Source organism: Centroberyx gerrardi, chromosome 20, assembly GCF_048128805.1.
Source record: "Centroberyx gerrardi isolate f3 chromosome 20, fCenGer3.hap1.cur.20231027, whole genome shotgun sequence".
NCBI classification, from domain to species: Eukaryota; Metazoa; Chordata; class Actinopteri; order Beryciformes; family Berycidae; genus Centroberyx; species Centroberyx gerrardi.
The window spans coordinates 7,367,664-7,388,828 of record NC_136016.1 but is presented as its reverse complement, the minus strand read 5'-3'; the positions used below and the strand labels follow the sequence as shown (position 1 = coordinate 7,388,828).

The following is a 21,165-nucleotide window of genomic DNA, read 5'->3' as shown; positions in this document are numbered from 1 at the left end:
TATTTATTCATCTGAGTGATGTGAAACATTGCATGTGAGTGATAATGCCCAGCATTATGTGTGCGCTTTAATTTTGTTGATATAATCATAAATATGGCACAGTCATTATTATAATATGTCTTCTTTTCAGTACAAAACTGTGAGCTTTATTAGCAACATTTAGCTGGAAGCAAAATTAATCATAGCATGAGCTAAACCACTTACTTTGATTTCATTTGGAATGAATTTATAGCAGTATGTTTAAAGTTTAAAATATAATATGCTCAGTAATGCGGTCAGTAACACGGTGCTTATGGACATTATATTAAATACTCATTTGTGCATTGGGCATATGATGCAGTCTTGGGTGAAACAGCTTTCTCTCTGTTCCCTTGCTGCTTAGAATTAAAGCTTTTTGCACAGATGTCAGGAAGAGCTTATAGCTCAACAAAATGTTTTAGAATAATCTGCTCACTCGTTTACTCAGTTGAAGGTAAGGGCAGAACACTAAAGCATAAATGGACAGAGACCATGCCAGGACCGACCCGAGCAGAGGGTTTCATTCCCAAACAAACACTCACCATTTACAGAAACTGTCCCCTAAAAATCATGGCAGTGTCATCGTTGACATGAAAGTAAACCACAATGTGAACTCACTATTAAAGTTATGAGTCATCTTAAGACCTTTGTTCAGAAAATAGTTTTTCATCTATGTTTCTGAAATATTGAGTGATACATTTTAGGCAGCAATTTCTTTCAAAATGGATACATAGCATTTGGAATGAAATCTATGACATTTTTGGGGAATTTAAATATCTATTTCTTTGTGAAAAAGCATGTTTATCTCTTATATTATTAACTGACACTGCCATCATATTATGACTAAGCACAACAACGCAATTTATGCTCGCATTGTAATTCCATACATGTTTATCTCAAGAAAAACAAGCAAAGCAAATTAGATGCCACAGCTTTAGATAAGGATTTCAGTATTCCCTGTCATAATATTATGACATATAATAATATAATATATAGTATTTCCAAGGCATTCTGTGTTTGCTTCTGTTGAATAATGTTCTGGCTGAGCAGCTCAGGATGATTCCCAACCCAGGTTTCTTTTAGTAGCTACTTTGCCTTACAAAAGAGCACACTATCTTTTACATTATGACTGAATTGAGTAGGAAAACTGTATAATGCATGTTAGAGCATGTGTCAAATGACTTGTTCTGATGTCTTGCACTCGTATCTAGATCTATGCATTTCCCTTATGACAATAACTGATGCATTGAATATTTTTGATTAATCTTTATTGTCTGGCTCTTTCTTTTTAATAGCAACTCGATAAAGCTGGTGAACTTATGCTCAATCTTCATAAGCACATGGCTAACAGCGGCAGGCTTCATACATTTGGTAAGTGAGTGGGAGCCGTTGAAGTAAAGCAGGACTTCCTAAGTACGGTGGTACATGACATGTCTGTTCATTATTAGTAGCAGCAGTTTCATTTCTGATTTGCTAAAAAGTGTCTCTTTTAGTAGAGTGTGTGTTGTCCATGGCTACTGTATAAATCTTTGACCTCTGTTCCAGGTGGAAAACTCAGGGGACCCTTGGGAAAACTTCCAAAATTCCCAAGCACTTTCCTATTGGGAATGTGTCTACTTGCTCATGGTTACTATGTCCACTGTGGGCTATGGAGACGTTTATGCAAAAACCACCCTGGGCCGCCTTTTCATGGTCTTCTTCATCCTTGGTGGTTTGGTAAAAATCCCTCTCTTACTCTTATTTACCGCTCCAATCCTCCATGCAACCAATCATCATGTTATCAAACGCTGGGAAGCCTTCAACTAATAGAGGGAGCACTCCAACTGTCGTCTTGTACTGAATGTGGCTCAGTTTCACCACAGTGTGTTGTATGTTATGCATTGTATGAGGATTGTACAAAACTGCGCAGCATTTAATTCATTAAGCTGAAGTTATGTTATGCTATGTTACATATTTATTTGTCCAGTATGTTCAACAATTGATCCGATCTGTTATTAACTGTAAAAGCACTGCGGTTTCAGGTGGCTCCACCCTGCTGTTTCCCTCCCCTCCTTTCCAACAAACACAATGAACAGGGGATGATTTATAGGCCAGCATGATGGATGTAGCGCCTCAATCTCCCCGTCTGACACTCACACATATTTATAGCACAGTACGGAATGCAAGGCACAATGCACAGATGTTACAGTGTAATAATGTGCTGATGAAACAATTCCATCTAAAGAAGAATGTCCCACTGTCATTCCTGATCTAGTGCTCAGAAAGTGTGTATTTTTAGGAACAGGAGCCAAAGGTTATTGAGAGGACACTGTTATCCTCAATCCCACAGTATTATCTAGCAGTGGCTTTAGCAATATGATATGATTTTCTGAAAGAGGATATAGTGCGTGAAACAAAAACAAAATATAATTGCTGTGGCTTTATAAATGAAAGCGCTCACACTGACGCTTCTATAAGAGTCAACAGAAGTAGAGTTTCCCTTTTTCTCATAGTGAGTTAACACAATGTCTGCCGTCCATTTGGCTGCACTATTCAAATCAACCCGGCATGTGTGTTTGTTGGACGAAACATGGCACATAAGGCTTTTTCTTAATTTTTTACCACTTTAATTTTTCTACCACAGATTGACGTAGCCTACCGCCCGTCAGCTGTGTCATTTTTTTTTTCCCTGCTTGATTTTTCTTTTCTTCTAATATCCGTAAACGATGGCTTGACAATTTCCTTTTCTTTCATCCTCCATACTTTTTTTTCAATATTTGCAATGTAACCGTGATATAATTTCAGGCTACATTCTGCACAATTTTCTTCCAATCATAATCGACTAACTTGAATGATTTGCACACTTTTTTTTTTTTATTTCCTTTCTCTTTTTTTCCCCTGTTAACAAATAGATATTAACACTATTCCTGCACATAGTATTCCTCTTTCAGATTTTACGGATATCTCTTAAGCAAAAATAGAGGACCTGCTCTTCTTTTGCCTATCTTTTTTTTAGTCTCTTCTTCTGTCTCCTATCTTCTCCTTAGGCCATGTTTGCGAGCTACGTCCCTGAAATCATAGAGTTAATAGGAAACCGCAAGAAATATGGTGGTTCCTATAGTGCGGTTAATGGGAGAAAGTAAGTATTCTAGGAGGCTCTACTGCCTCCGCCGCAGTAGAACCTTCTCTGCATGCCCTTTTCTTTTTCTTTTTCATGCATGTAGGCCATGTTTGCTCGCTACGTGCCAGAAATTGCTGCTCTCATCCTTAATCGGAAGAAATACGGAGGGAGTTATAACTCGACCAGAGGCAGAAAGTAAGTCAAACAAATAAAACAGAATAAAAAATTTAATGGTGTGGTTTTGTGTGACTCAAGTGACCCTCTCATAAAGAGGCGATATACCCTGATTTTGCAGAAATAAATGCATATCATGAAAGTTGTAATCTGAGATGTAATGATCTCAATTATTTATTTAGCACTACTAAAGTCACACTGACTGAAGAACTTGGCCATGATTACTGTATAAAGCTTATTGTATGCTGTTGCTTTTTTGTATGTGTGCAAGCTGTCATCACTGCTTGACATGAATGAATGTCTGCTTTTAAGTATTTGCCATGCTCAAAGATGGTATGTGTAGGATTTTCTCATTGATCCATCACTGTGAAATAAATTGGGATGACACATGCTACTGATAGATGATATTTTGTAGCAATATCCAATATCTTCAAATTTGACAAGTAGTCAGTATTTCCTCCAGAATTGTATTCTTGTCTGGGTGGAAAAGCCTCTGAAACAGCATTTAGACCATCATGAGACACTAAAACTCTGACTAATGAAATTCTGTTAGGGTTAGCAGCTTAATCTCTGGGGTGACCCACCCACTGATTAAATGATAGGGGAAATCTGGGATACAAGGGAAACCAAAGACAGAGAGACTACTTTTCAGATTGGACTGACATCTACTGCTTAAAAAAGCATGCTATTGCAATTGCAATCTGCTATTGGCTGATCTTGGTTGCTATTGCCTGATCCATGACAAACCAGGTAACCTCCATCACAGTTAACCAAGATTGGCCAATAGCAGGTTGCAATTAGATTGCAATAGCATGCTTTTACCAGTAGATGTCAAAAGTTTTCTCTGTGTTTGGTGTCCCTTTAAATGAAAAATTAATTTACAAAAACATAATTGAACAATTAAATTAACAAATAACATGAAAAGAAAAACAAATTTCATTACAGGTTTTATAGACTGATATCCAATATTTCATAAAAGGCCAATATTGTCCAGATATCAGTCTAACCCTAGTTACTATAACAAACAGTTTCCCCAGTTATCTGCTTTATGCTTATATTTGGTCCAATATGGAACTGCTCAGGCTCAGCTTCCCATGATACAGGGAAGAGTGGGAAAATTTGCATCAGAAACAGCAGCGAGGGGAAATAATGACACATGCTGACAGACAGCAGCTCGCAGGAGCCTCTGGATGTAGCACAGACAGTCATTATCACAGCTTATTTGACAATGATGTATTTCGAGAAAATCCTACACGTTTTTATTGTGTCTATTAGGCTGCTTACATGTACATTTGTGCCTGTTTCTGTGTTTGTAAGCCATACATCTTCCCCGTCCCCCACAAGGTTTTCATGTTGTTCATCCCATCTCCACTCACACCCAACCAAACCCTACAATTTGGATTTGAGCCTTAAGGGGAATCTCAAATTCATCAATGCAATTTAACAAGCATGAGAGACGTCAGCATGTTGCTGTTTCGTTAAAGGCCCAGTCCTCAATTATTATGTATTGTAAAGAACAGGCAACAACTGCACACACAGTACAATACTCCCTTTGCAGGTGTCATATCTTTCTAGAATCTATTTGTTTTGGATGCCACTGACAGGCTTTAACACTTCGGAAAAAGAAACAATTATGATCAAACTCCATACAGATCATTATAGACACCAAAGATAAAGGCAATGCCCTCTAGAGAGCAACAAGGTACCATAAGCAATCATGACAAAATGATAAACTCAGGCTCACTTGTATTGATTATTAATAAGATAACCCACCTCATACATCTGGTCTTGCATGCCATTGCTTGCTTCTCGCTGATTTTTGTTTTTTCCTCACTGGAAAAACAGATTTTTGTCCCGCTCTGCTTGTCTCTTGTCCCTCGCTTCGCTGCTGTACATTCTTGGCCTTTATCTTCAGTCCGACCTACACCCTACAGGCTAAATACAATCTTGAGATAAGCATTATACACCTTCTTGTCCCAAGCTTTGCCACTGTTTCTCAAGATGTAGTGAGATTCTGCCGTCCAGTAGATCCATGGCTGCCTCAGCCCTCTGAACGAAATATGGCTTCTTTTAGCTTGCTTCTAGTGTTTTTTAGGCATTCACTTTGTTGTGCAGAAGTCAGACTTGGTTTGGGACAGGCTCTTAAACCAAGTCTTTGCTTCTTTTGTTGCTCTATTTTGTAGAAAACTTACAAACATGAGTACAATAGATCTGGTGTGTTATAGGTTCAGACTAAAATGCATCCCATTGGTCTTGTATCTTGTTTCATATTATGTCCTTATATATATTTATCATAGGTAAAATGAATATTAACAATCATTCTTCATCCCACTGATTTCTACTGTATATGAGAGGTTTTCTTTCTTATGGTGATCATAGGGAGTTGAAGCAAAAGCCAGCTCATTACTTAATGCTTTACAATAGCATTATCCATTCCATGTTTGTAATAGATGTTAAAATCACAGGCTTTATAATAGCAAACATTGCAGGTAATTGCATTAAGTACATTTCACCAGCAACCGCCACATTTTTAACTGTTTAGAGAAGTTCAGAAGCTGTGAATGCAGTTTTTAGCTGAACATTTTGCCGTCTTTGGCTCCCTACTCAATTTCTGGCCTTAATTTACATGAAATTGCCTCTGTCTCTATTTTGTAATGTCTAGGTGAGCTAATTCACAGCGGGACAGTTCATATCAGGTCCTACATTAAGTTGCTGTGTTTATTATTCATGACAATATCCATAATGAAGCAATATTTATTGTTCTAGACAAATCGACATGTAAGGTTACTGCTAATAAATTCTTTGTTGATTTTTTCCCCTTTTCCTTTTTTCTATTTCCTTCTATCTTTTTTCTTGATGTGCTTCCTTCATGCCTGTCACTACTATCACTCTACATTCTACATTGAACACTTTTCAGGAAATGTATGCAGGAAACTGCATACATTACTCATAAAGTATAATTGTTATTGTTAAATAAATAGTACAACATACTGAAAGAGGACACTGTTTACTATAAAATTAAACCAAGATATTAAATCAAATCAATTTATTTTTATTTTAATCAAAAATGATTTTATTAATACCCAATAAGAACACCCACATTCCAGTTAAATTCAGTAAACTAGACTGTGCAGAGAGTTTCTCATGACCGAAGTTGAAGCATCACACTTAGACAAAGACCTTGTAGCAGCAAAGTTATTTAAAAAAAAAAAAGAATCATAAAGAGAGCTTTTGTGGCTTCTGTTGTGCTTTATATGAAGTGGGCGACCTCCACACTATTCCATGTGTAGGTCAGGGTTTGATTCCCAGCTATACCTGTTTATTTCTGTCCCTCTCTGCTTTTCTTCTGTCTCCTATAAGAAGACATTTTCAAATCTATTTCTTGGATGAACAAACAAATAAAGAGACAAATAAATTGCAGGGAGTTTCCTTAACCTTAAATAGAGGCTACATCTCTGACGTGTGGGATGCTCGACACACAGTGTGGCGTTTACATAATCTCCAGCTAAGCAAACTCTGATCCTTTATAATCTGATGCTGAAATCCATAGTGCTCTTTGACCTCCTCTCATTCAGTCCCCATGTATCACAGCATTAATATCAAATCCACCTGTCCTCACAAACATCACTTCTCCTCCCTCCTGTACCATGATTTGCATTATTTTCCTTACAGATTTAGTTTGGGAATCACTGTTTGTCCTTCATTTTCCATTACCTCCCTCTCATCTCAGAATCAACATTTGATTCCAGAGCAAAGATGAAGATGAAACTAGGATTTTTATGTATTTTTTTTATTTTTATGTTGTTAACTCTTATTCCGACTGCCGTTTAGTTTCATCGTTACTCTGCACCTCGTTTTCCAGGCACATCGTGGTCTGTGGTCATATAACACTTGAGAGTGTGTCCAACTTTCTAAAAGACTTCCTACACAAGGACAGGGATGATGTCAATGTAGAAATTGTTTTTCTCCATAAGTAAGTACAAAGTAATTTTTTACACACGTATCCCTGAAAAAAAGTCAAATTTAATTCTACAAGGAATAAGAATCATCTAAAATAGTATTTCTCCTTAGATTTTAAGATACACTCTCCTCTTGTTTCTCAGTATTTCCCCTAATCTTGAGCTGGAAGCCTTGTTTAAGCGCCACTTCACCCAGGTGGAGTTTTACCAAGGGTCTGTCCTGAACCCACACGATCTGGCCAGAGTCAAGGTAACTGACAGATAATACTGCTTCCTTAGTGGCTCTAAGGGAAACTGTGTTCTGGTGTCCGTAGAGTCTGTATTTTACTGCAGTTTGTGCCTGGTGTCCATTCGCTGTCTCTGATCTTGTGTTCAGATTGAATCAGCAGATGCCTGTTTGATCTTAGCCAATAAATACTGCGCAGACCCTGATGCTGAAGATGCGTCCAACATCATGAGGTGAGCCTCCTGCAGGGTCTTTCTGTGAGCAATTATGCTCAGTTTTGCTGCTGCTTCTGAGAAAAAATGCAAGGGAATTTGTGTGTTTTTTTTATTTGGAATACAAGTATTAAGAGTGGTGAAAGTTGTGAGTCCAGAGACAAAGTTGTAATGGCTTTCTTGTTGACGTGGAAATTGCAGAACCTATTTTCTCAATTAATTTTAGGGATTTTCCTGTGGTCATCTGAAATTACTAGTTGAAAAATGTGCTGCAGAAGTTATTAGTGTTCTCATTTTCTTTTGGTCCTTGTATCCTGCATTAGAGTAATATCTATCAAGAACTACCATCCAAAGATCAGGATAATCACCCAGATGTTGCAGTACCACAACAAGGTTGGTACAAGCTCTAACTACAAACAGCATTTTATAGTTCTGCAAAGCAAACTAATCTTAATATTTCTTCTCCCAGGCTCACCTTCTGAACATCCCGAGCTGGAACTGGAAAGAGGGGGACGATGCCATTTGCCTTGCTGAGCTGAAGCTGGGCTTCATCGCCCAGAGCTGCCTGGCTCAGGGCCTGTCCACCATGCTGGCCAACCTGTTCTCCATGAGGTCCTTCATCAAGGTAGCCACAAGTCATATTTGTCCATCTGTACTCACTGGATTATTGTCAAGAGTTAAGACTGACATAAACATTCTCTGAATAAATGATAATGACCATCCCAGATGAGTCTCATTTTTTTGTAATGATAAGAGATCGTCTGCTTCTGTATTTGTGTCTTGGTTCTAGATTGAGGAGGATACGTGGCAGAAGTATTACCTAGAGGGAGTCGCCAATGAAATGTACACAGAGTACCTGTCTAGTGCCTTCGTGGGCTTGTCTTTCCCTGTCATTTGCGAGTAAGTACACTTAAGAAGTACTGGCCTCTTTTATTAAGAGTTGCCCTTGTCATTGTGTCCCGCTCTTCTGTTTTCTCTTCTACTCTTTTCATTTTGTGTTTCGTAGACATAGTACACATGTACCAATTTCAGAGGTTTTGTTCTGTTCAGTAGTTTTTACAACTTTTTTGTGATTGTTCAAATTCTCAAGGTGTAAAAAACATAGTCAATCATCACAATGTAAAAAAAAATGAAGCCAATGACACTGTAACTGTAGAGACTTTTGAGCCAAGTCTTAGAATTTCCATATTAAAACATTGTTGTTGCAACCAGTGGATTTGTCAACTGAAGGCTCAAAGCTAAAATGAAATCAAAACACTTAGTAAAAACACTTTAGTGCACATGAGGCCTAATTATATCATCATCTTCTTTCGCAGACTCTGCTATGTGAAGCTAAAGCTACTACTGATAGCTATAGAGTACAAGTCTGATCAAAGGGAAAGCAGGTAAGGCTTCCAGTGGATTGTGTAGCAGGGATTGTTGAAGGCATTAAAATTCATGGATACAGAAATGTTAATGTGCGCAAGTGTTTGCTTTCAGTGATCAAGTTACTTTGAGTCAGGTTATCTGTTTGACTGCAAACACAATGTGCTATACAAAATGTGCTGAATTAGTTTCTCATTCACAGACATCATGGAGCGTTCTGATAATATTCTGCCTAATTAATGGGGAAGGTGCAGTTTTTGACAGCTTTCTTCAAGCACTGTTCAAGCTTTGTTTCAGTGGTTTCTCTCATGCACTGATGCTCATTTTACCAGTAAACCAGTTGAAGTGCCACTTGTATCTGCATTCATCAACTTAATTTAATATACAGAGGCAGTGCTTCCAGATGAGTTGCTGTAACTAATCCTGCCAACCTGTACCAGTGCCAGTGATTGCTGCAGAGCCTTGCAAAATGTGTGCTATAACTTCCCACTGTAACAACTGTGGTCTTTGCATCCTCACAGCACCCTGATAAACCCTGGGAACCACGTGAAAATGCAGGAAGGAACCTTGGGCTTCTTCATTGCCAGTGATGCCAAAGAAGTGAAGAGGTATGAGATCTGAGACGCGCAGAGTGCCTAGAATCCTGATAGGGGGCCTTTTGTTGCCTTGTTTTTCAGTTATGTTACAGTAAGTAAGGAGTATGTAAAGATGACTTGCCCAGACTTCAAATGATTGTAAATATTTAGTAATATATAGCTTTTCCCCTGAGGTGTTCTGAAATTCTGAAATATGTGCTGGAAGAGCAGCCTCACTGGATGGTCTTTTATCAGAGGAAAATAATAATGAAATAAAAAATAAATAAATATATAAAGAAAAAAATTAACGAATAAGAAAATATCATCTTATACATCTTATAATAGTCCCAGAATACTTACTGTACCTGAATTGCTTACAGAAAGCATTATTATTAAATATATATCATATTATATATATATATTTATTATTATATATAGATATTATTTAGGCATGAAGTAGTACCAGGGATTAAATATAATTAATTTAATTAATCAAGGTGATCCTTTATATGGGTTGCTTTACTATTCCACCACATAAATGCCATGTTTTTCCACTTGAATCAATAGTCTTCAGTTCAAACTTGAAAATTTCAGTGTCTAAGCCTGAGGTGTCCATTACTGATTTGCCTTGATTAAAATAATTTGTTGACCTATGGAATATTTAAATGTTTATGAACAACAAATTCAGATGATTTGGTTGATATAGAATTCATTTTTTCCACAGGGCATTGTTTTACTGTAAAGCCTGCCACGATGACATTACAGATCCCAAACGGATAAAGAAATGTGGCTGCAAGAAATGTAAGTGTTCCGATTACATGCAGAAACATTATGTCTTGTTGGAGAGGTTGTTTGTCTTCATTAAGAAGCCCTCGCACACTGAAGTGAAACAGCATCGAGGTAGCGTTAGCCTAGCGGTGTGATATTGTCTTTACATGACCTACATAGCCACTTGTCCAAACCACTTAGTTCCTGCATTAATTATTCACCTCATGAAACCTTGTAACCTGTGCATGAAGAAAGGTCACTGCATGGTGTTCTTTATGCAGCCAAAACAAACAGGGTCACTGCAGGTTTCCCTCTTAAAACCTAATGTTTGGACCCTGTTTGTGACTTTTGATATTAATACCTGATTCTTGATAAATTAATTGTTTATTCTTCCCTTTTGGGCTGCCTGGGTAGCCGTCCCGCTTGTCTTCTCCTGATGGGACAAAACCTGAGGATAGAGAATTAATCTGCATCTGTAGCATATAATCGTTTCCATGTGATTCCCACCTGTTACAGATGCACAAAGAAAGGTGGACCTAAGTGGGAAAAACACGCTTAACACATGTAGCTTCCCATCAAAACCACATTTTTTTTAAACCACCTGTGAACTAAATCTAAAATTTTGCCTGTTTAGATGTTGGCTATGTTGTTTTTAATTTGTGTAGAGTAGTTGTTTCCACTCTTAGACTTCATTGACACTTGAAGAATAACTTTGTGATGCTAACAGGCATTCAGAGAGACTGTTAACACCAGGTACCTGGGTGGCCCGTGTGTGTCTAGACTTTAGAAAGCCTCGTATCACACTGTCATCCTTTTCTCACTCGGATTTACTGCAGTTTGTCTTGTCTGTTACCTTAACAACTACTACTTAACCCTAACATTTGATGTATTCTCTTCCTGCTGCTTTGGAACTTGACACACTTTCTTAAACATTCACTTTTATAGTGATATATTGTGAGTAATATGGATTCATGTCAACCCCCCGAAAACACAGCCTGCTACCCCCGATATAAGCAACCTGTTTGACTGTACTGTAAATGTTGCATGTACAATGGTTGATGCTGCCTGCATCCCTCCTGTATGTTCTGTGTACGCCGCTTTCAAATCAAGGAAAAAAGAAAAAAAAAATCCAACAACTGTGACAAAATTTCTCAAAAGACACCAAGAGGCAAAAGGATAAACAGTTGAGCATGCAATACCTACAGTACAAATGTATCCTTTATCATTTGGAAAATGATAAAAAAAAAAAATGAGTTGTGTGACTTCCTGCAGCAATCCATCATCTTGGAAAATATTAAGTTTTAACTTCACTGAGCATTAACACCATATCACTTGTGCGTGCTTGAATCAGTTGTACTGCAGCTCACCACCAGATGGCCCCACAGTCCTTCGACAGTATCCCCAAAAACACAACATCCCTATTACTGGAGCACAGCACCGCTTGAGACAGATGAGAAATTAGGAAACATTTCTCATTGTAGCTGTTTGATAAAGGAATAATACATTTGACGTATAACACCAGCTGATGTGATTCACAGTGGTGTCGACAAGGCTTTCCCCACTGCATCTGTTTTCTACTTTTTTTTTTTTTTTTTGGGAAGAACTGCAAAGTTGTTGTGCAGTATGTGTTATTTCAGAATGTCAGATGGAATTATGGTCTCATACAGTTCTGCACAAGTGTTGGGACTTCCATCACGAAGCCCAGAAAACTGTTTATAGTGCGTTGGCTACAGTGTTGTTTTATGTGAGGCATTGTGACATTTATTTCAACCATTTTTTTCGAAGCCTCTGTTGTCTTGCCCCACAGCTGCAGTACTCAGATACAATTAGAAACAAGTAAAAAAATCTATTGAAGAGTTGCGATACAATACATGCACAAGTGATGTCTCATTGCATGATGGGTATATAGCGTGGAACTTGTATGGGTCATGTAGAGGTTAGGGTTTTAGGGTTAGGGGTGAAGTCAGGAAGCCAATAGAGGGTTCCTGAGAGATGTTCGTTTCTTCTTCTGCGGAAGAAATTCATGACCTGCCCTTCCCCACTCTCACCCATGTCACATGTTTACCCTCCAAACCACAAGACCTTCTGACCTAATTTTCACCCAACAGTCCCAGAAATGAACCCAACTGAAGATCTCCTTTATCTTACTGAGATATACGTATACTTATGCTTTTTCACTTCATATTACAAAAGTTAATATCTAAAGTTTTAATGAGCATGCTCTTAAGACAAAGTTTAAAGGAGTAGCCTTCCTTCCTCTGTCTTGCCTCTGTCCCTTCTTCCTCCAGAGCGACCCTCAACATTAACCTGCTTTTCCTCTCCTCCTCTCATCCGAACCTATGACTGTAGCCAAGACGTCCGCCTACAAGAGAATGAGACTGGCATGTTGTTTTGATTGCGGCCGTTCAGAGCGTGACTGCTCGTGCATGCCAGTTAATGTGCATTGTAACATGGACGCCCCTCAGCGCGACATTCCACTCTCTGCTGTCTCTGTTAATGATTGCTCGGCCACTATACGTGCCTGTAAGTTGTCGACACGACACACGCTGTTTTGTGTTTGTAACATACACTGTGTATATGTAGTTTAGTACAATGTTTCCTTAGCTTGTGTGCTTTCTAGCCCTAGCCGCAGTGTTGCTTTAGCGTCATGATTTTAGCTAGCCGGTGCCCTAGCTCGCCCTGTGTTGCTACTTTTGGATTTGGCTGCTGTAGGTGTCGTGGAGCATGCTGTAATATGTATGTTTTGCTGGTGTTTTGTCAGAGAATGTGAATTCAAATTGAACATGTAGTTTGAAATAGTTCACCAGTGAATAATGCAAATAATTGCCGAGATTATCTGTTTTGAATAACACTAATACGACTTAAATAGTAGATGTAATGTGGCAGTCTGGAGCGAGCCTTTACAATGCTTCACATAAGACCTCACCAACGAACACAACATTTTCAAACAGTTACAACTGATTCCTGCCATGAAACCTGTACAGCTGCACCTCCCCACCCTCAACCTCCTCCTGCACACCCAAACTTCATTTTGGTGTCCATTGTGACTGGTGGAGATAATTGCACAGCATTTCTTGAAATGACTTGTTTTGATAGGAGCATATGAAGGGTGTAATGATGTCACGGCAGAGGGTGACCCGAGTGACACCCTTTTAATCACAATATTTCACTACTGTCCCCTCTAGCCAGAGATATGAACAGGATGTCCTGCTCTGAATCTGCCATATTTGTGTGTCCATTGAGAATTAATTTGAAAATGTGTAAAAGGCGGCTTTGAGAGCAGCCAGGGGGATTTTCTGGGGATATGAGGACTTATTCCGGTTAATATCACTGATGTTACTGGTTTTATAAAAAATTAAGATCAAAAGCCTAAAAAACAGTGGAGGTAAAAGCTTAAATACATATTCAGTCTACAAACCAGTCTCCCATTCATTGCCAATGGAGCAGCTCTGGTGTGCGGTTTGATAGAATTGTAAGGGGAATATAATTGAATTGGATTGGATTTAACTGAATTGAATTGCATATGAATTCTGAAATTGAGTGTTATTCCCCTTTAAAGCCAGAGGGCTGAACTCGAGGCACATGAAATCGTATTGAAGTATCTAAGAATCGGGGCATTCAGAGTGTGTTTGATTTTGCAATGCGTTGTTACAATTTGCTGGAATGCATTGTAGGCTGTCATACATTTTTAGCGGATGTCTCTTGATCAAAGACCGTTCAGTGTATAGTTGAACGTCTCCGGGCGTTCCGACCCCTCCACATGTCTTGCAGGGTTATGTGCTATGGGGATCGCCTGGCCAGCTGAGCTAGAGGAGAGCTGCAGAGTCGCTGTCGACATGGTGCGGGACACACGGAAAGCAAGGCCTTATACGGCCTGACATGGAAATTATGTTTGCATTTTCATTTTTGGAGTGCTACCGGTTGTCATGAAACTCGGCCTGACAGTTCCTAACCACCAGGCAGCCGAGTGCCCCCGCCCCTCTCTTTCTCTTTCGTTGTGGGACAGATGCTAGCCTGTTAGTCCTGTGACTCTGCTCGCGCCCACCGATTGCAGGCGACAGATGCCAGGACCAGCAAGGTCCCTGTTTGAACATCGCTGTCACTGTCCTGCCTTAAGCTCAATGCATGACCTTTATTGTAAGCAAGGGGTTGAAATAAGGTACTAATGAACATGTGGGACTCTCGGGTCCAAAAAACTGACTCACAGAAAGTTCCATGCGTCCAAGGTTGTCTCAGGCAGTCCAGAGGAATGTGAAACACACTCAGCTTTTGGGGAAGAGGACTAAAAAATGAGCACAACACTACAGACTTTCGAACAAAAACATATATTGTATTACTTGAGTAAAAGATACTGCTCCATGTTTTCTAGACTACTTAGTTCTACGACATCTCAGTGTAGCATAAAAAAAAAATCAAACTTTTTAAACCATGCAAACCTACTTACCTACATGTTGGTGCAGGTCTATTTTCATGTGTCGGATGTGACTATTAATATTCAGCAGGTGACTTTATCTACAAACAATCCACAATGATTCACCATTTAAGCTTACTGACAGCATTACTGCAAACCATATTCTTAACTGACTGTTTTATTTCCCATTGCTTTGCCCATGGTCTTCAAGGCACCCCTCATTGTTACAGTGCCTTAAAGAGAAATCCCTGCACCTCAATGCCAGCAGGCTTTGCAACCATTTCAACCTTCAGTTCCCAGTTGTCATTTATAATTTGCTCTCATTACAACCTGTTCTTCCTTGTAACCTCTCATTTGTCTCTGCATTTTTCTCAGCTAAAAATAGCTATAATGGATATATCAAATCAAGTAAGTTTTGATTTCCATTCTGTTTTGTCATTTGTTTCTAACCCTTTCACTGTGCATTCTTGGCTATATCACCATTTGTACTGTTTCTAATCCTCCATATTTTCCTGTTTGCTCCTCATTGCTCTGTTACACTACACATCAGCTCGCTTGACATGTCTGACAAAAAGTCCATCATTATGTTTTACATATGCAAAGCATTAGGGAAGTGATTTTGAATGGTTTATGTTGGGTATCAATTGCAGCTCAGCAGTAGATGGTGCTACTGCTTCAGTGTGCCTCTGGCTGTTGGATATTGTTGGAAAAAATAACAAAAAACATTAAAATCTAAAATATGCCACAATTTATTCAAAAGTCTATTGGAGATTAATTTCTAGAGAAAAGCCAGGTTGCATTAAGGATATTGAAACATTAAGTGTAGCTAGAGTATTCTCTCATCTAGCCAGCAGAGGAGTGTGAACCTTGCAGGCCATCCACTATAACGGGATCTGTGATAGGCAGCAAATCTGCCACAATGTGTTGTCCTGGAGAAGTGCTGTGCATGTTTGACATGGGGCAGATGAATAGTGGAGGTCTGGAGCAGGGAGGATAATCTGCTAGACAGCTGACTGTTGAAATAATCATCTCTATTCTCCAGTTTTAGCTCCCAGCCAGTTTTTGGAGGAGCCGAGACACTTTTTTTCTTCCTCTTTTGCCCACTTTATGTTGTTAGCTTTACTGGAATTATCTCTACTAGAACACCGATAAACTGCATTCAAACTTCACATAGTTGAACGGATATCAAACTTATTCCTCCCACAAACATGAATTACATAGTTAATGGCTGTAACTTCACATTGTCACCTCTCTGTTCTTATGGCAGAACAATTACTGGAACACCTGAAAGCATATTTATTAATTCATGTTTATTATGAATATCAAAGTAAATGTCAAATCCAACATTTCATTGGAGGCTATAGCAAGCGGTTAAGTGGTGTTTAATAAAAATGAGGTTTTTTAATTATTCAACTATTAGCATTCTTATGCCAGAAAGAATTACCCCCAAAACCTCTGATTATGCTTTAATTATGATACGTGTCATAAGATGTTATATTAACACAGGTCTTATTGAAGTCACTTTAAATCAAATCTAATCCCGTGATTCATTTGAAGAATTAAAAAAGCAAACAGTCCATAAACTTGTATAGCACAGCTGCTGATTTTGACTCTTTTTCATTCAGCAGTCAAGGATGACCCCCTAATCAAATCATCGACTTATCAATACCAGTCTGCTAAAATGAATCACAACTCGGCCATTGAGGTCTATAGAGGGCCCCGTAGCGGAGCAGCCGGCGTGTCTGTCCCGCTGGTAAACAACCGCAAGGGAAGCCTGCTGCCCCCCAGTGAGCCCTCCGCCCTGAGACTGAGTTTCATGGGCTCCAGGGATCTGGGCCAGGTGGGCCGGCTACCATGTTTGGCAGAGGAGGCCAGCCGACTCCAGCGGGCACGTAGCCTGCCTGTGAAATACAGATACCACCCCAGTCACTCCAATAACGCCACACTCAGTCACAGGCACTGTAAGCCCCCCCGCAACACACACACACCTAACCCAAGCCCCCGTGTGCGGCAGGCCTGCGCTCAGCACCACAACCAAAGCATGTGCTTGTGAGACTGGAGCGGTTGCATGTGTAGCATTCCTTACTAATGACCCAGTGTGTGCAGCTGTCAGCTGTGAAACATTAAATATTGAACAGGCCGAGCAAGATGTGAAGGACCAGTGTGTTGGAGCATCCCTCTCCACTGGAAGCCCCCCGTACTTCAACATTTTCCATTACGGTGTCACACACAGACATGCTAGCGGTGCTCGAAATTGTGCGTTCATCTCCAGAGGAGCATGATCCTTGAGACATTATTAATTTTAATGCAGGCTCTTTTAGTTTCTTTGTAAGAAGGGTCCTGCTGAAACCTGTGTTGACAGTGTGAACCATCATTTAAAGGCACTCAAGAGCCACAGACTTATTTGCCGCTGTACCGCAACATGACACGTAACAAGCCGTGCCCGACTTAAAAGATGGCTGTTAAAAAATGCGATTAGCGAAAACACCGACTTGCTCGCTGCTTTTGTTTATTTTACCCGTGACAGCCACAGAGTAGTGTTGTTTTCCGGAGCTGGGATATTAGCTTGTGAAAATATTTGCCTGATTATTCTCACTCGAGGGTAAAACTTGTAATTCATTTCCTATGAAGAGCTCAGTGCAGCTTGGTGGAGTGGTAAAGACAATGTCCGAGGGGCATCTCAGCTGTACATAAATCACACTGGCACAAGGACCAACCTAATTACATGAGCCAAGGGCGTCGCTCCCAAGATGAGGAAAGACCAGCAATCCAGAGTGGATTCAGTATTGGCACAAAAGGGAACCTTATTTATAATGTCGTGTTCTTGATATTTATGGGTCATTATCTTAATTAGATGAGTGTGTGAGTGATGAGCACGGTCAGCAGATAAGCTATCCGAGTCTTTGATTGTAATAAACAAATTGGAACTAATAAGGTATGGGAATATGACAGTTATGCATGGTTTTTGAAGCACATTCACAGCAGTCCTGCGTGCATTTATGGTCCTACATAATCTGAATACTATAAACCTTTGTGAGTGACTTGAAATCTTACTTACTTTGATCTATAGTAAGGATTACAACAATTCTCTGGATTAGTGTGCAGTGAATAAAAACCCTGAACCCAACAGATTAGACCTTGGCAATTCATAGTTGGCATGACGGGTGATGATGGCACTATAGCATGTTTGCATCTTCATACACACTCATGCAAATGATGTGCTAATGCATCTTGTTGTCATCATGCAAACATTGGACTGTTCCATAGCACACTGGTCGTCCCGTCCACTCCATGTTGTACACCCAACCTCACTTTCCATCCTGTGTCTCTGTAATTCTGAATTGTCTTCTCTCTTTGAATTCACTGGCCTCTAATTCTGTTGTGTTGCTCTTTTGCACTCACTGATTGTTTTGGAGCTTTGATAAGACTTTGTGTGTGCCTTTTCGCTAATTCCCTCACTCACGCCATTGCCTGTAACTTGCAGTCGAAGAGGAGCAACAGTCGGCGCTGTCGCCTAAAAAAAAGCAACGCAACGGAGGCATGAGAAACTCTCCAAACTCCTCGCCCAAGATGATGAGGTAGGACAACAGTGACGACAGTGAAGTCAAAACATTGAACACACACATTTTTCTTTATTTTTATTATTTTTCAAATTTTAGAATGACAGTAAAGACATTGAAACTATGAAATAACACAAATGGAATTATGCAGTGACCCAAAAAGTGTTAAACAAATCAAAACTATCTTATATTTTAGATTCTTTAAAGTAGCTTTGTCTTTGCCTTGATGGAAAGGAAAAGGCTTTGGAAAGAAATTCATACATAGGCATCAACTTCACTATTTATATTTGTCTAAGAAACAAATTTCAAGCATTTAAGCAAAAGCCTTTTGATCAAAATGGCTTTAAGATAGTGAAAAACATAGAACATTCAATCAGGTGTGTCCAGACTTTTGACTGGTAGTGTACCTGCAACATTTGTCTGTGTGTTTAGTTTTTATGCATTGTGAAGATTATCTCCTGAGTCTTCATCTCAAAAAAAAAACGTGATGGAGAAGATCTTAAGGAATATTCCTCGTCAGTGCAGTTATGACAGAGCTTCGATGCTGTTTTCATGGAAGATGAGTGAGACTCTGTGCTGTGAGGTTTTAGGTGACACCCACCCAGCTCCAACTGCACAAACCCCAGCTCTTAAACAGCCCTGGCACTAATGACAGCACCAACCAATCAGAGAGCCTCTCAAGGATAGATAGCCCAAGGCGATTCATCTATTGTCGGGATCCCTCTGAGCTCTTTTTCGGCACGTAAGGCCACAGATGATATGTACCGTCACAATCAAAAGTGAATTCGAATGCTACCTTGCTTTTATCTTGTCTCGTAGAATTAAATAGGCGTTTATTGATTTTGACCCGACATTGCAACGTTATTCCACATGAAGCCATTACAGGGATGATAATAATAATAGTCGTTGTCATTAAGTGCCGTGTAACAGGCGAGCCAGGCAACAGGGAAGTCCTGCAGCATAAGTTATACAAAGAGGAATTGTGCAAATGTAAGATGTAACTGAATTAACACTGACGGATACCTTTATTTTCCCATTGCGGATGTGGCTGCTATTTATATAGCATTCAGAAATGTAACTCATGATTGTTAACAATATAGTTTAATACTATCAGAGACATACAATATAGTTCAGCAATATAGTAAAATACTTTTACATACTATTACATTCATACTATTTGGTAACTTATAAACAAACTGTGCTCATGCCTAATCCCTGGGCATGAGGAAATCATCTTTGTACACAGAGAAGAGTTGGTTTTTAGCACATAATTTAGCAATTTTTTCTTTCATCTCTGGCCTCTGTTTTTTCAGGGGGGCGTTTGGCCTTGTTTGATTTGGTTCAAAGTGGTGTCAAAGTTGAATCGCTCCAGGTGACTTCCTGACTCATGGGTAACAAAACAAGGCTTTTTTCATGTTATAGCCTTCAGCTAAATATCAACCCACCAAACCAATCCATCTATTTGCCATGCTAATATACTGTAGGATACAGGTGGATGTGTGATTTCATATAGTCGGAGCAGCATGCGCACTGCCTGCACATTGGAGAGGGATTCTCTGCGGTAGCCTAAGGGATACTTCATTGCTACAAGCGGAGAAAAAAACATCTGGGTATATACTATATCAAATGTGTTTTTACAGGACCTGGGGCCTCAAGGCCTTTGTAAATAAGTAATGATCAACAGATTGGCTGTGGGTTTTTGAAAAGCAAGCCTTTGTCAGTTTGCATGATGGGGAGAATTTTCAAAGACTTGGTCTGCTCTCACTGCCTGTTGGAGCAGGACAGTTTTACAGTAAACCTACTGCTAGTGATGCTGGCTGAGAAAATGCTGAAATAGAAAATCTACTTAATATGCATCATGTCTAGCTTCTATTTTCTGTTTTGTATTAACTCTCAGCTGCCAATACTTCCCTCTAGAACGCACTTGGTCTTATGTTATGCAGATGTGTGAAGTCTTGTCATATTTGTCACTCTATATATAGTGAATTATATTGCCAATCATTTATAATGTCAAGAAATGCACTTATAGATATGACACTCACAGACATCTCTGCTCTGTGTAATGTGATAAACCGCACAAGTGATGAAAGCAACCAGCTGTGGAAGTACAACTGTCTCCTCTTTACAGATGTTTCAGTAAAGTCCCATGTTGAACTTTGACGACGACCTCACTGAAATTAACACTATTTCCATAGGCTCCTCGATGGGTCATAAGACACATCTAATTGTGGAAAGTCACAACGCATTTGGTCACATCGGACCACGCCGTGACATACACGTCATGTCGGCTACAATAGCGGCGAGGCAATTGGCAGTGCAGGGTAGTGACAGGCCGTCATGGCTGACAGTGAGCGATAGCTATCCTGGCAGAGCTCTGCCTCACCAGTCATCTCCACAAGGACAAACTGAAGTGACAGCGGCTCCGCTGAGTGAGTGGTGAAACATTCGACTTCTAATGAAATATTTAGCCGAGGTGTAAAACCACTAAATGCTTGCACTCTTATTAGCGCTTGTTCCTCATTTCAGACTTAGAAAATGATACAAACCTGTTTTTTGGCAATTTGTTTAAACTGTTATGTGTGTAATATCTGGCTTAGCTGCTGTTAAATATACAGTCGCCTCTGAAGGAATAATGAGCAAATGTAATAATAGGGTTAAAATTGCTATACTTGTAGTTAGCCAACATAAGACCAAGGACATTTTAATCAGCTATTCAACCAAAAAAGGCATCTGAGCATAGCCACTGAGAAACATTAACCTTGGAAATTGCACTCTGTGTAATGAGATTGTTATAATA

The 21,165-nt window shown here is 39.5% G+C and overlaps 1 protein-coding gene across 1 annotated transcript in view; it reads left to right on the top strand.

Annotated features, from left to right (window-relative positions):
* The window catches only part of LOC139918500 (calcium-activated potassium channel subunit alpha-1), a 76,407-nt gene that overhangs the window by 44,156 nt on the left and 11,086 nt on the right, over nt 1-21,165 (top strand). The window contains exons 7-20 of the mRNA XM_071907905.2: nt 1,314-1,389; nt 1,564-1,734; nt 3,045-3,136; nt 7,155-7,265; nt 7,396-7,501; nt 7,628-7,710; nt 8,013-8,082; nt 8,159-8,314; nt 8,480-8,589; nt 9,006-9,074; nt 9,576-9,662; nt 10,354-10,430; nt 12,747-12,920; nt 18,293-18,386. Coding sequence (XP_071764006.1) covers nt 1,314-1,389; nt 1,564-1,734; nt 3,045-3,136; nt 7,155-7,265; nt 7,396-7,501; nt 7,628-7,710; nt 8,013-8,082; nt 8,159-8,314; nt 8,480-8,589; nt 9,006-9,074; nt 9,576-9,662; nt 10,354-10,430; nt 12,747-12,920; nt 18,293-18,386 — 1,476 coding nt within the window. The remainder of the gene's footprint in view (nt 1-1,313; nt 1,390-1,563; nt 1,735-3,044; nt 3,137-7,154; nt 7,266-7,395; nt 7,502-7,627; nt 7,711-8,012; nt 8,083-8,158; nt 8,315-8,479; nt 8,590-9,005; nt 9,075-9,575; nt 9,663-10,353; nt 10,431-12,746; nt 12,921-18,292; nt 18,387-21,165) is intronic.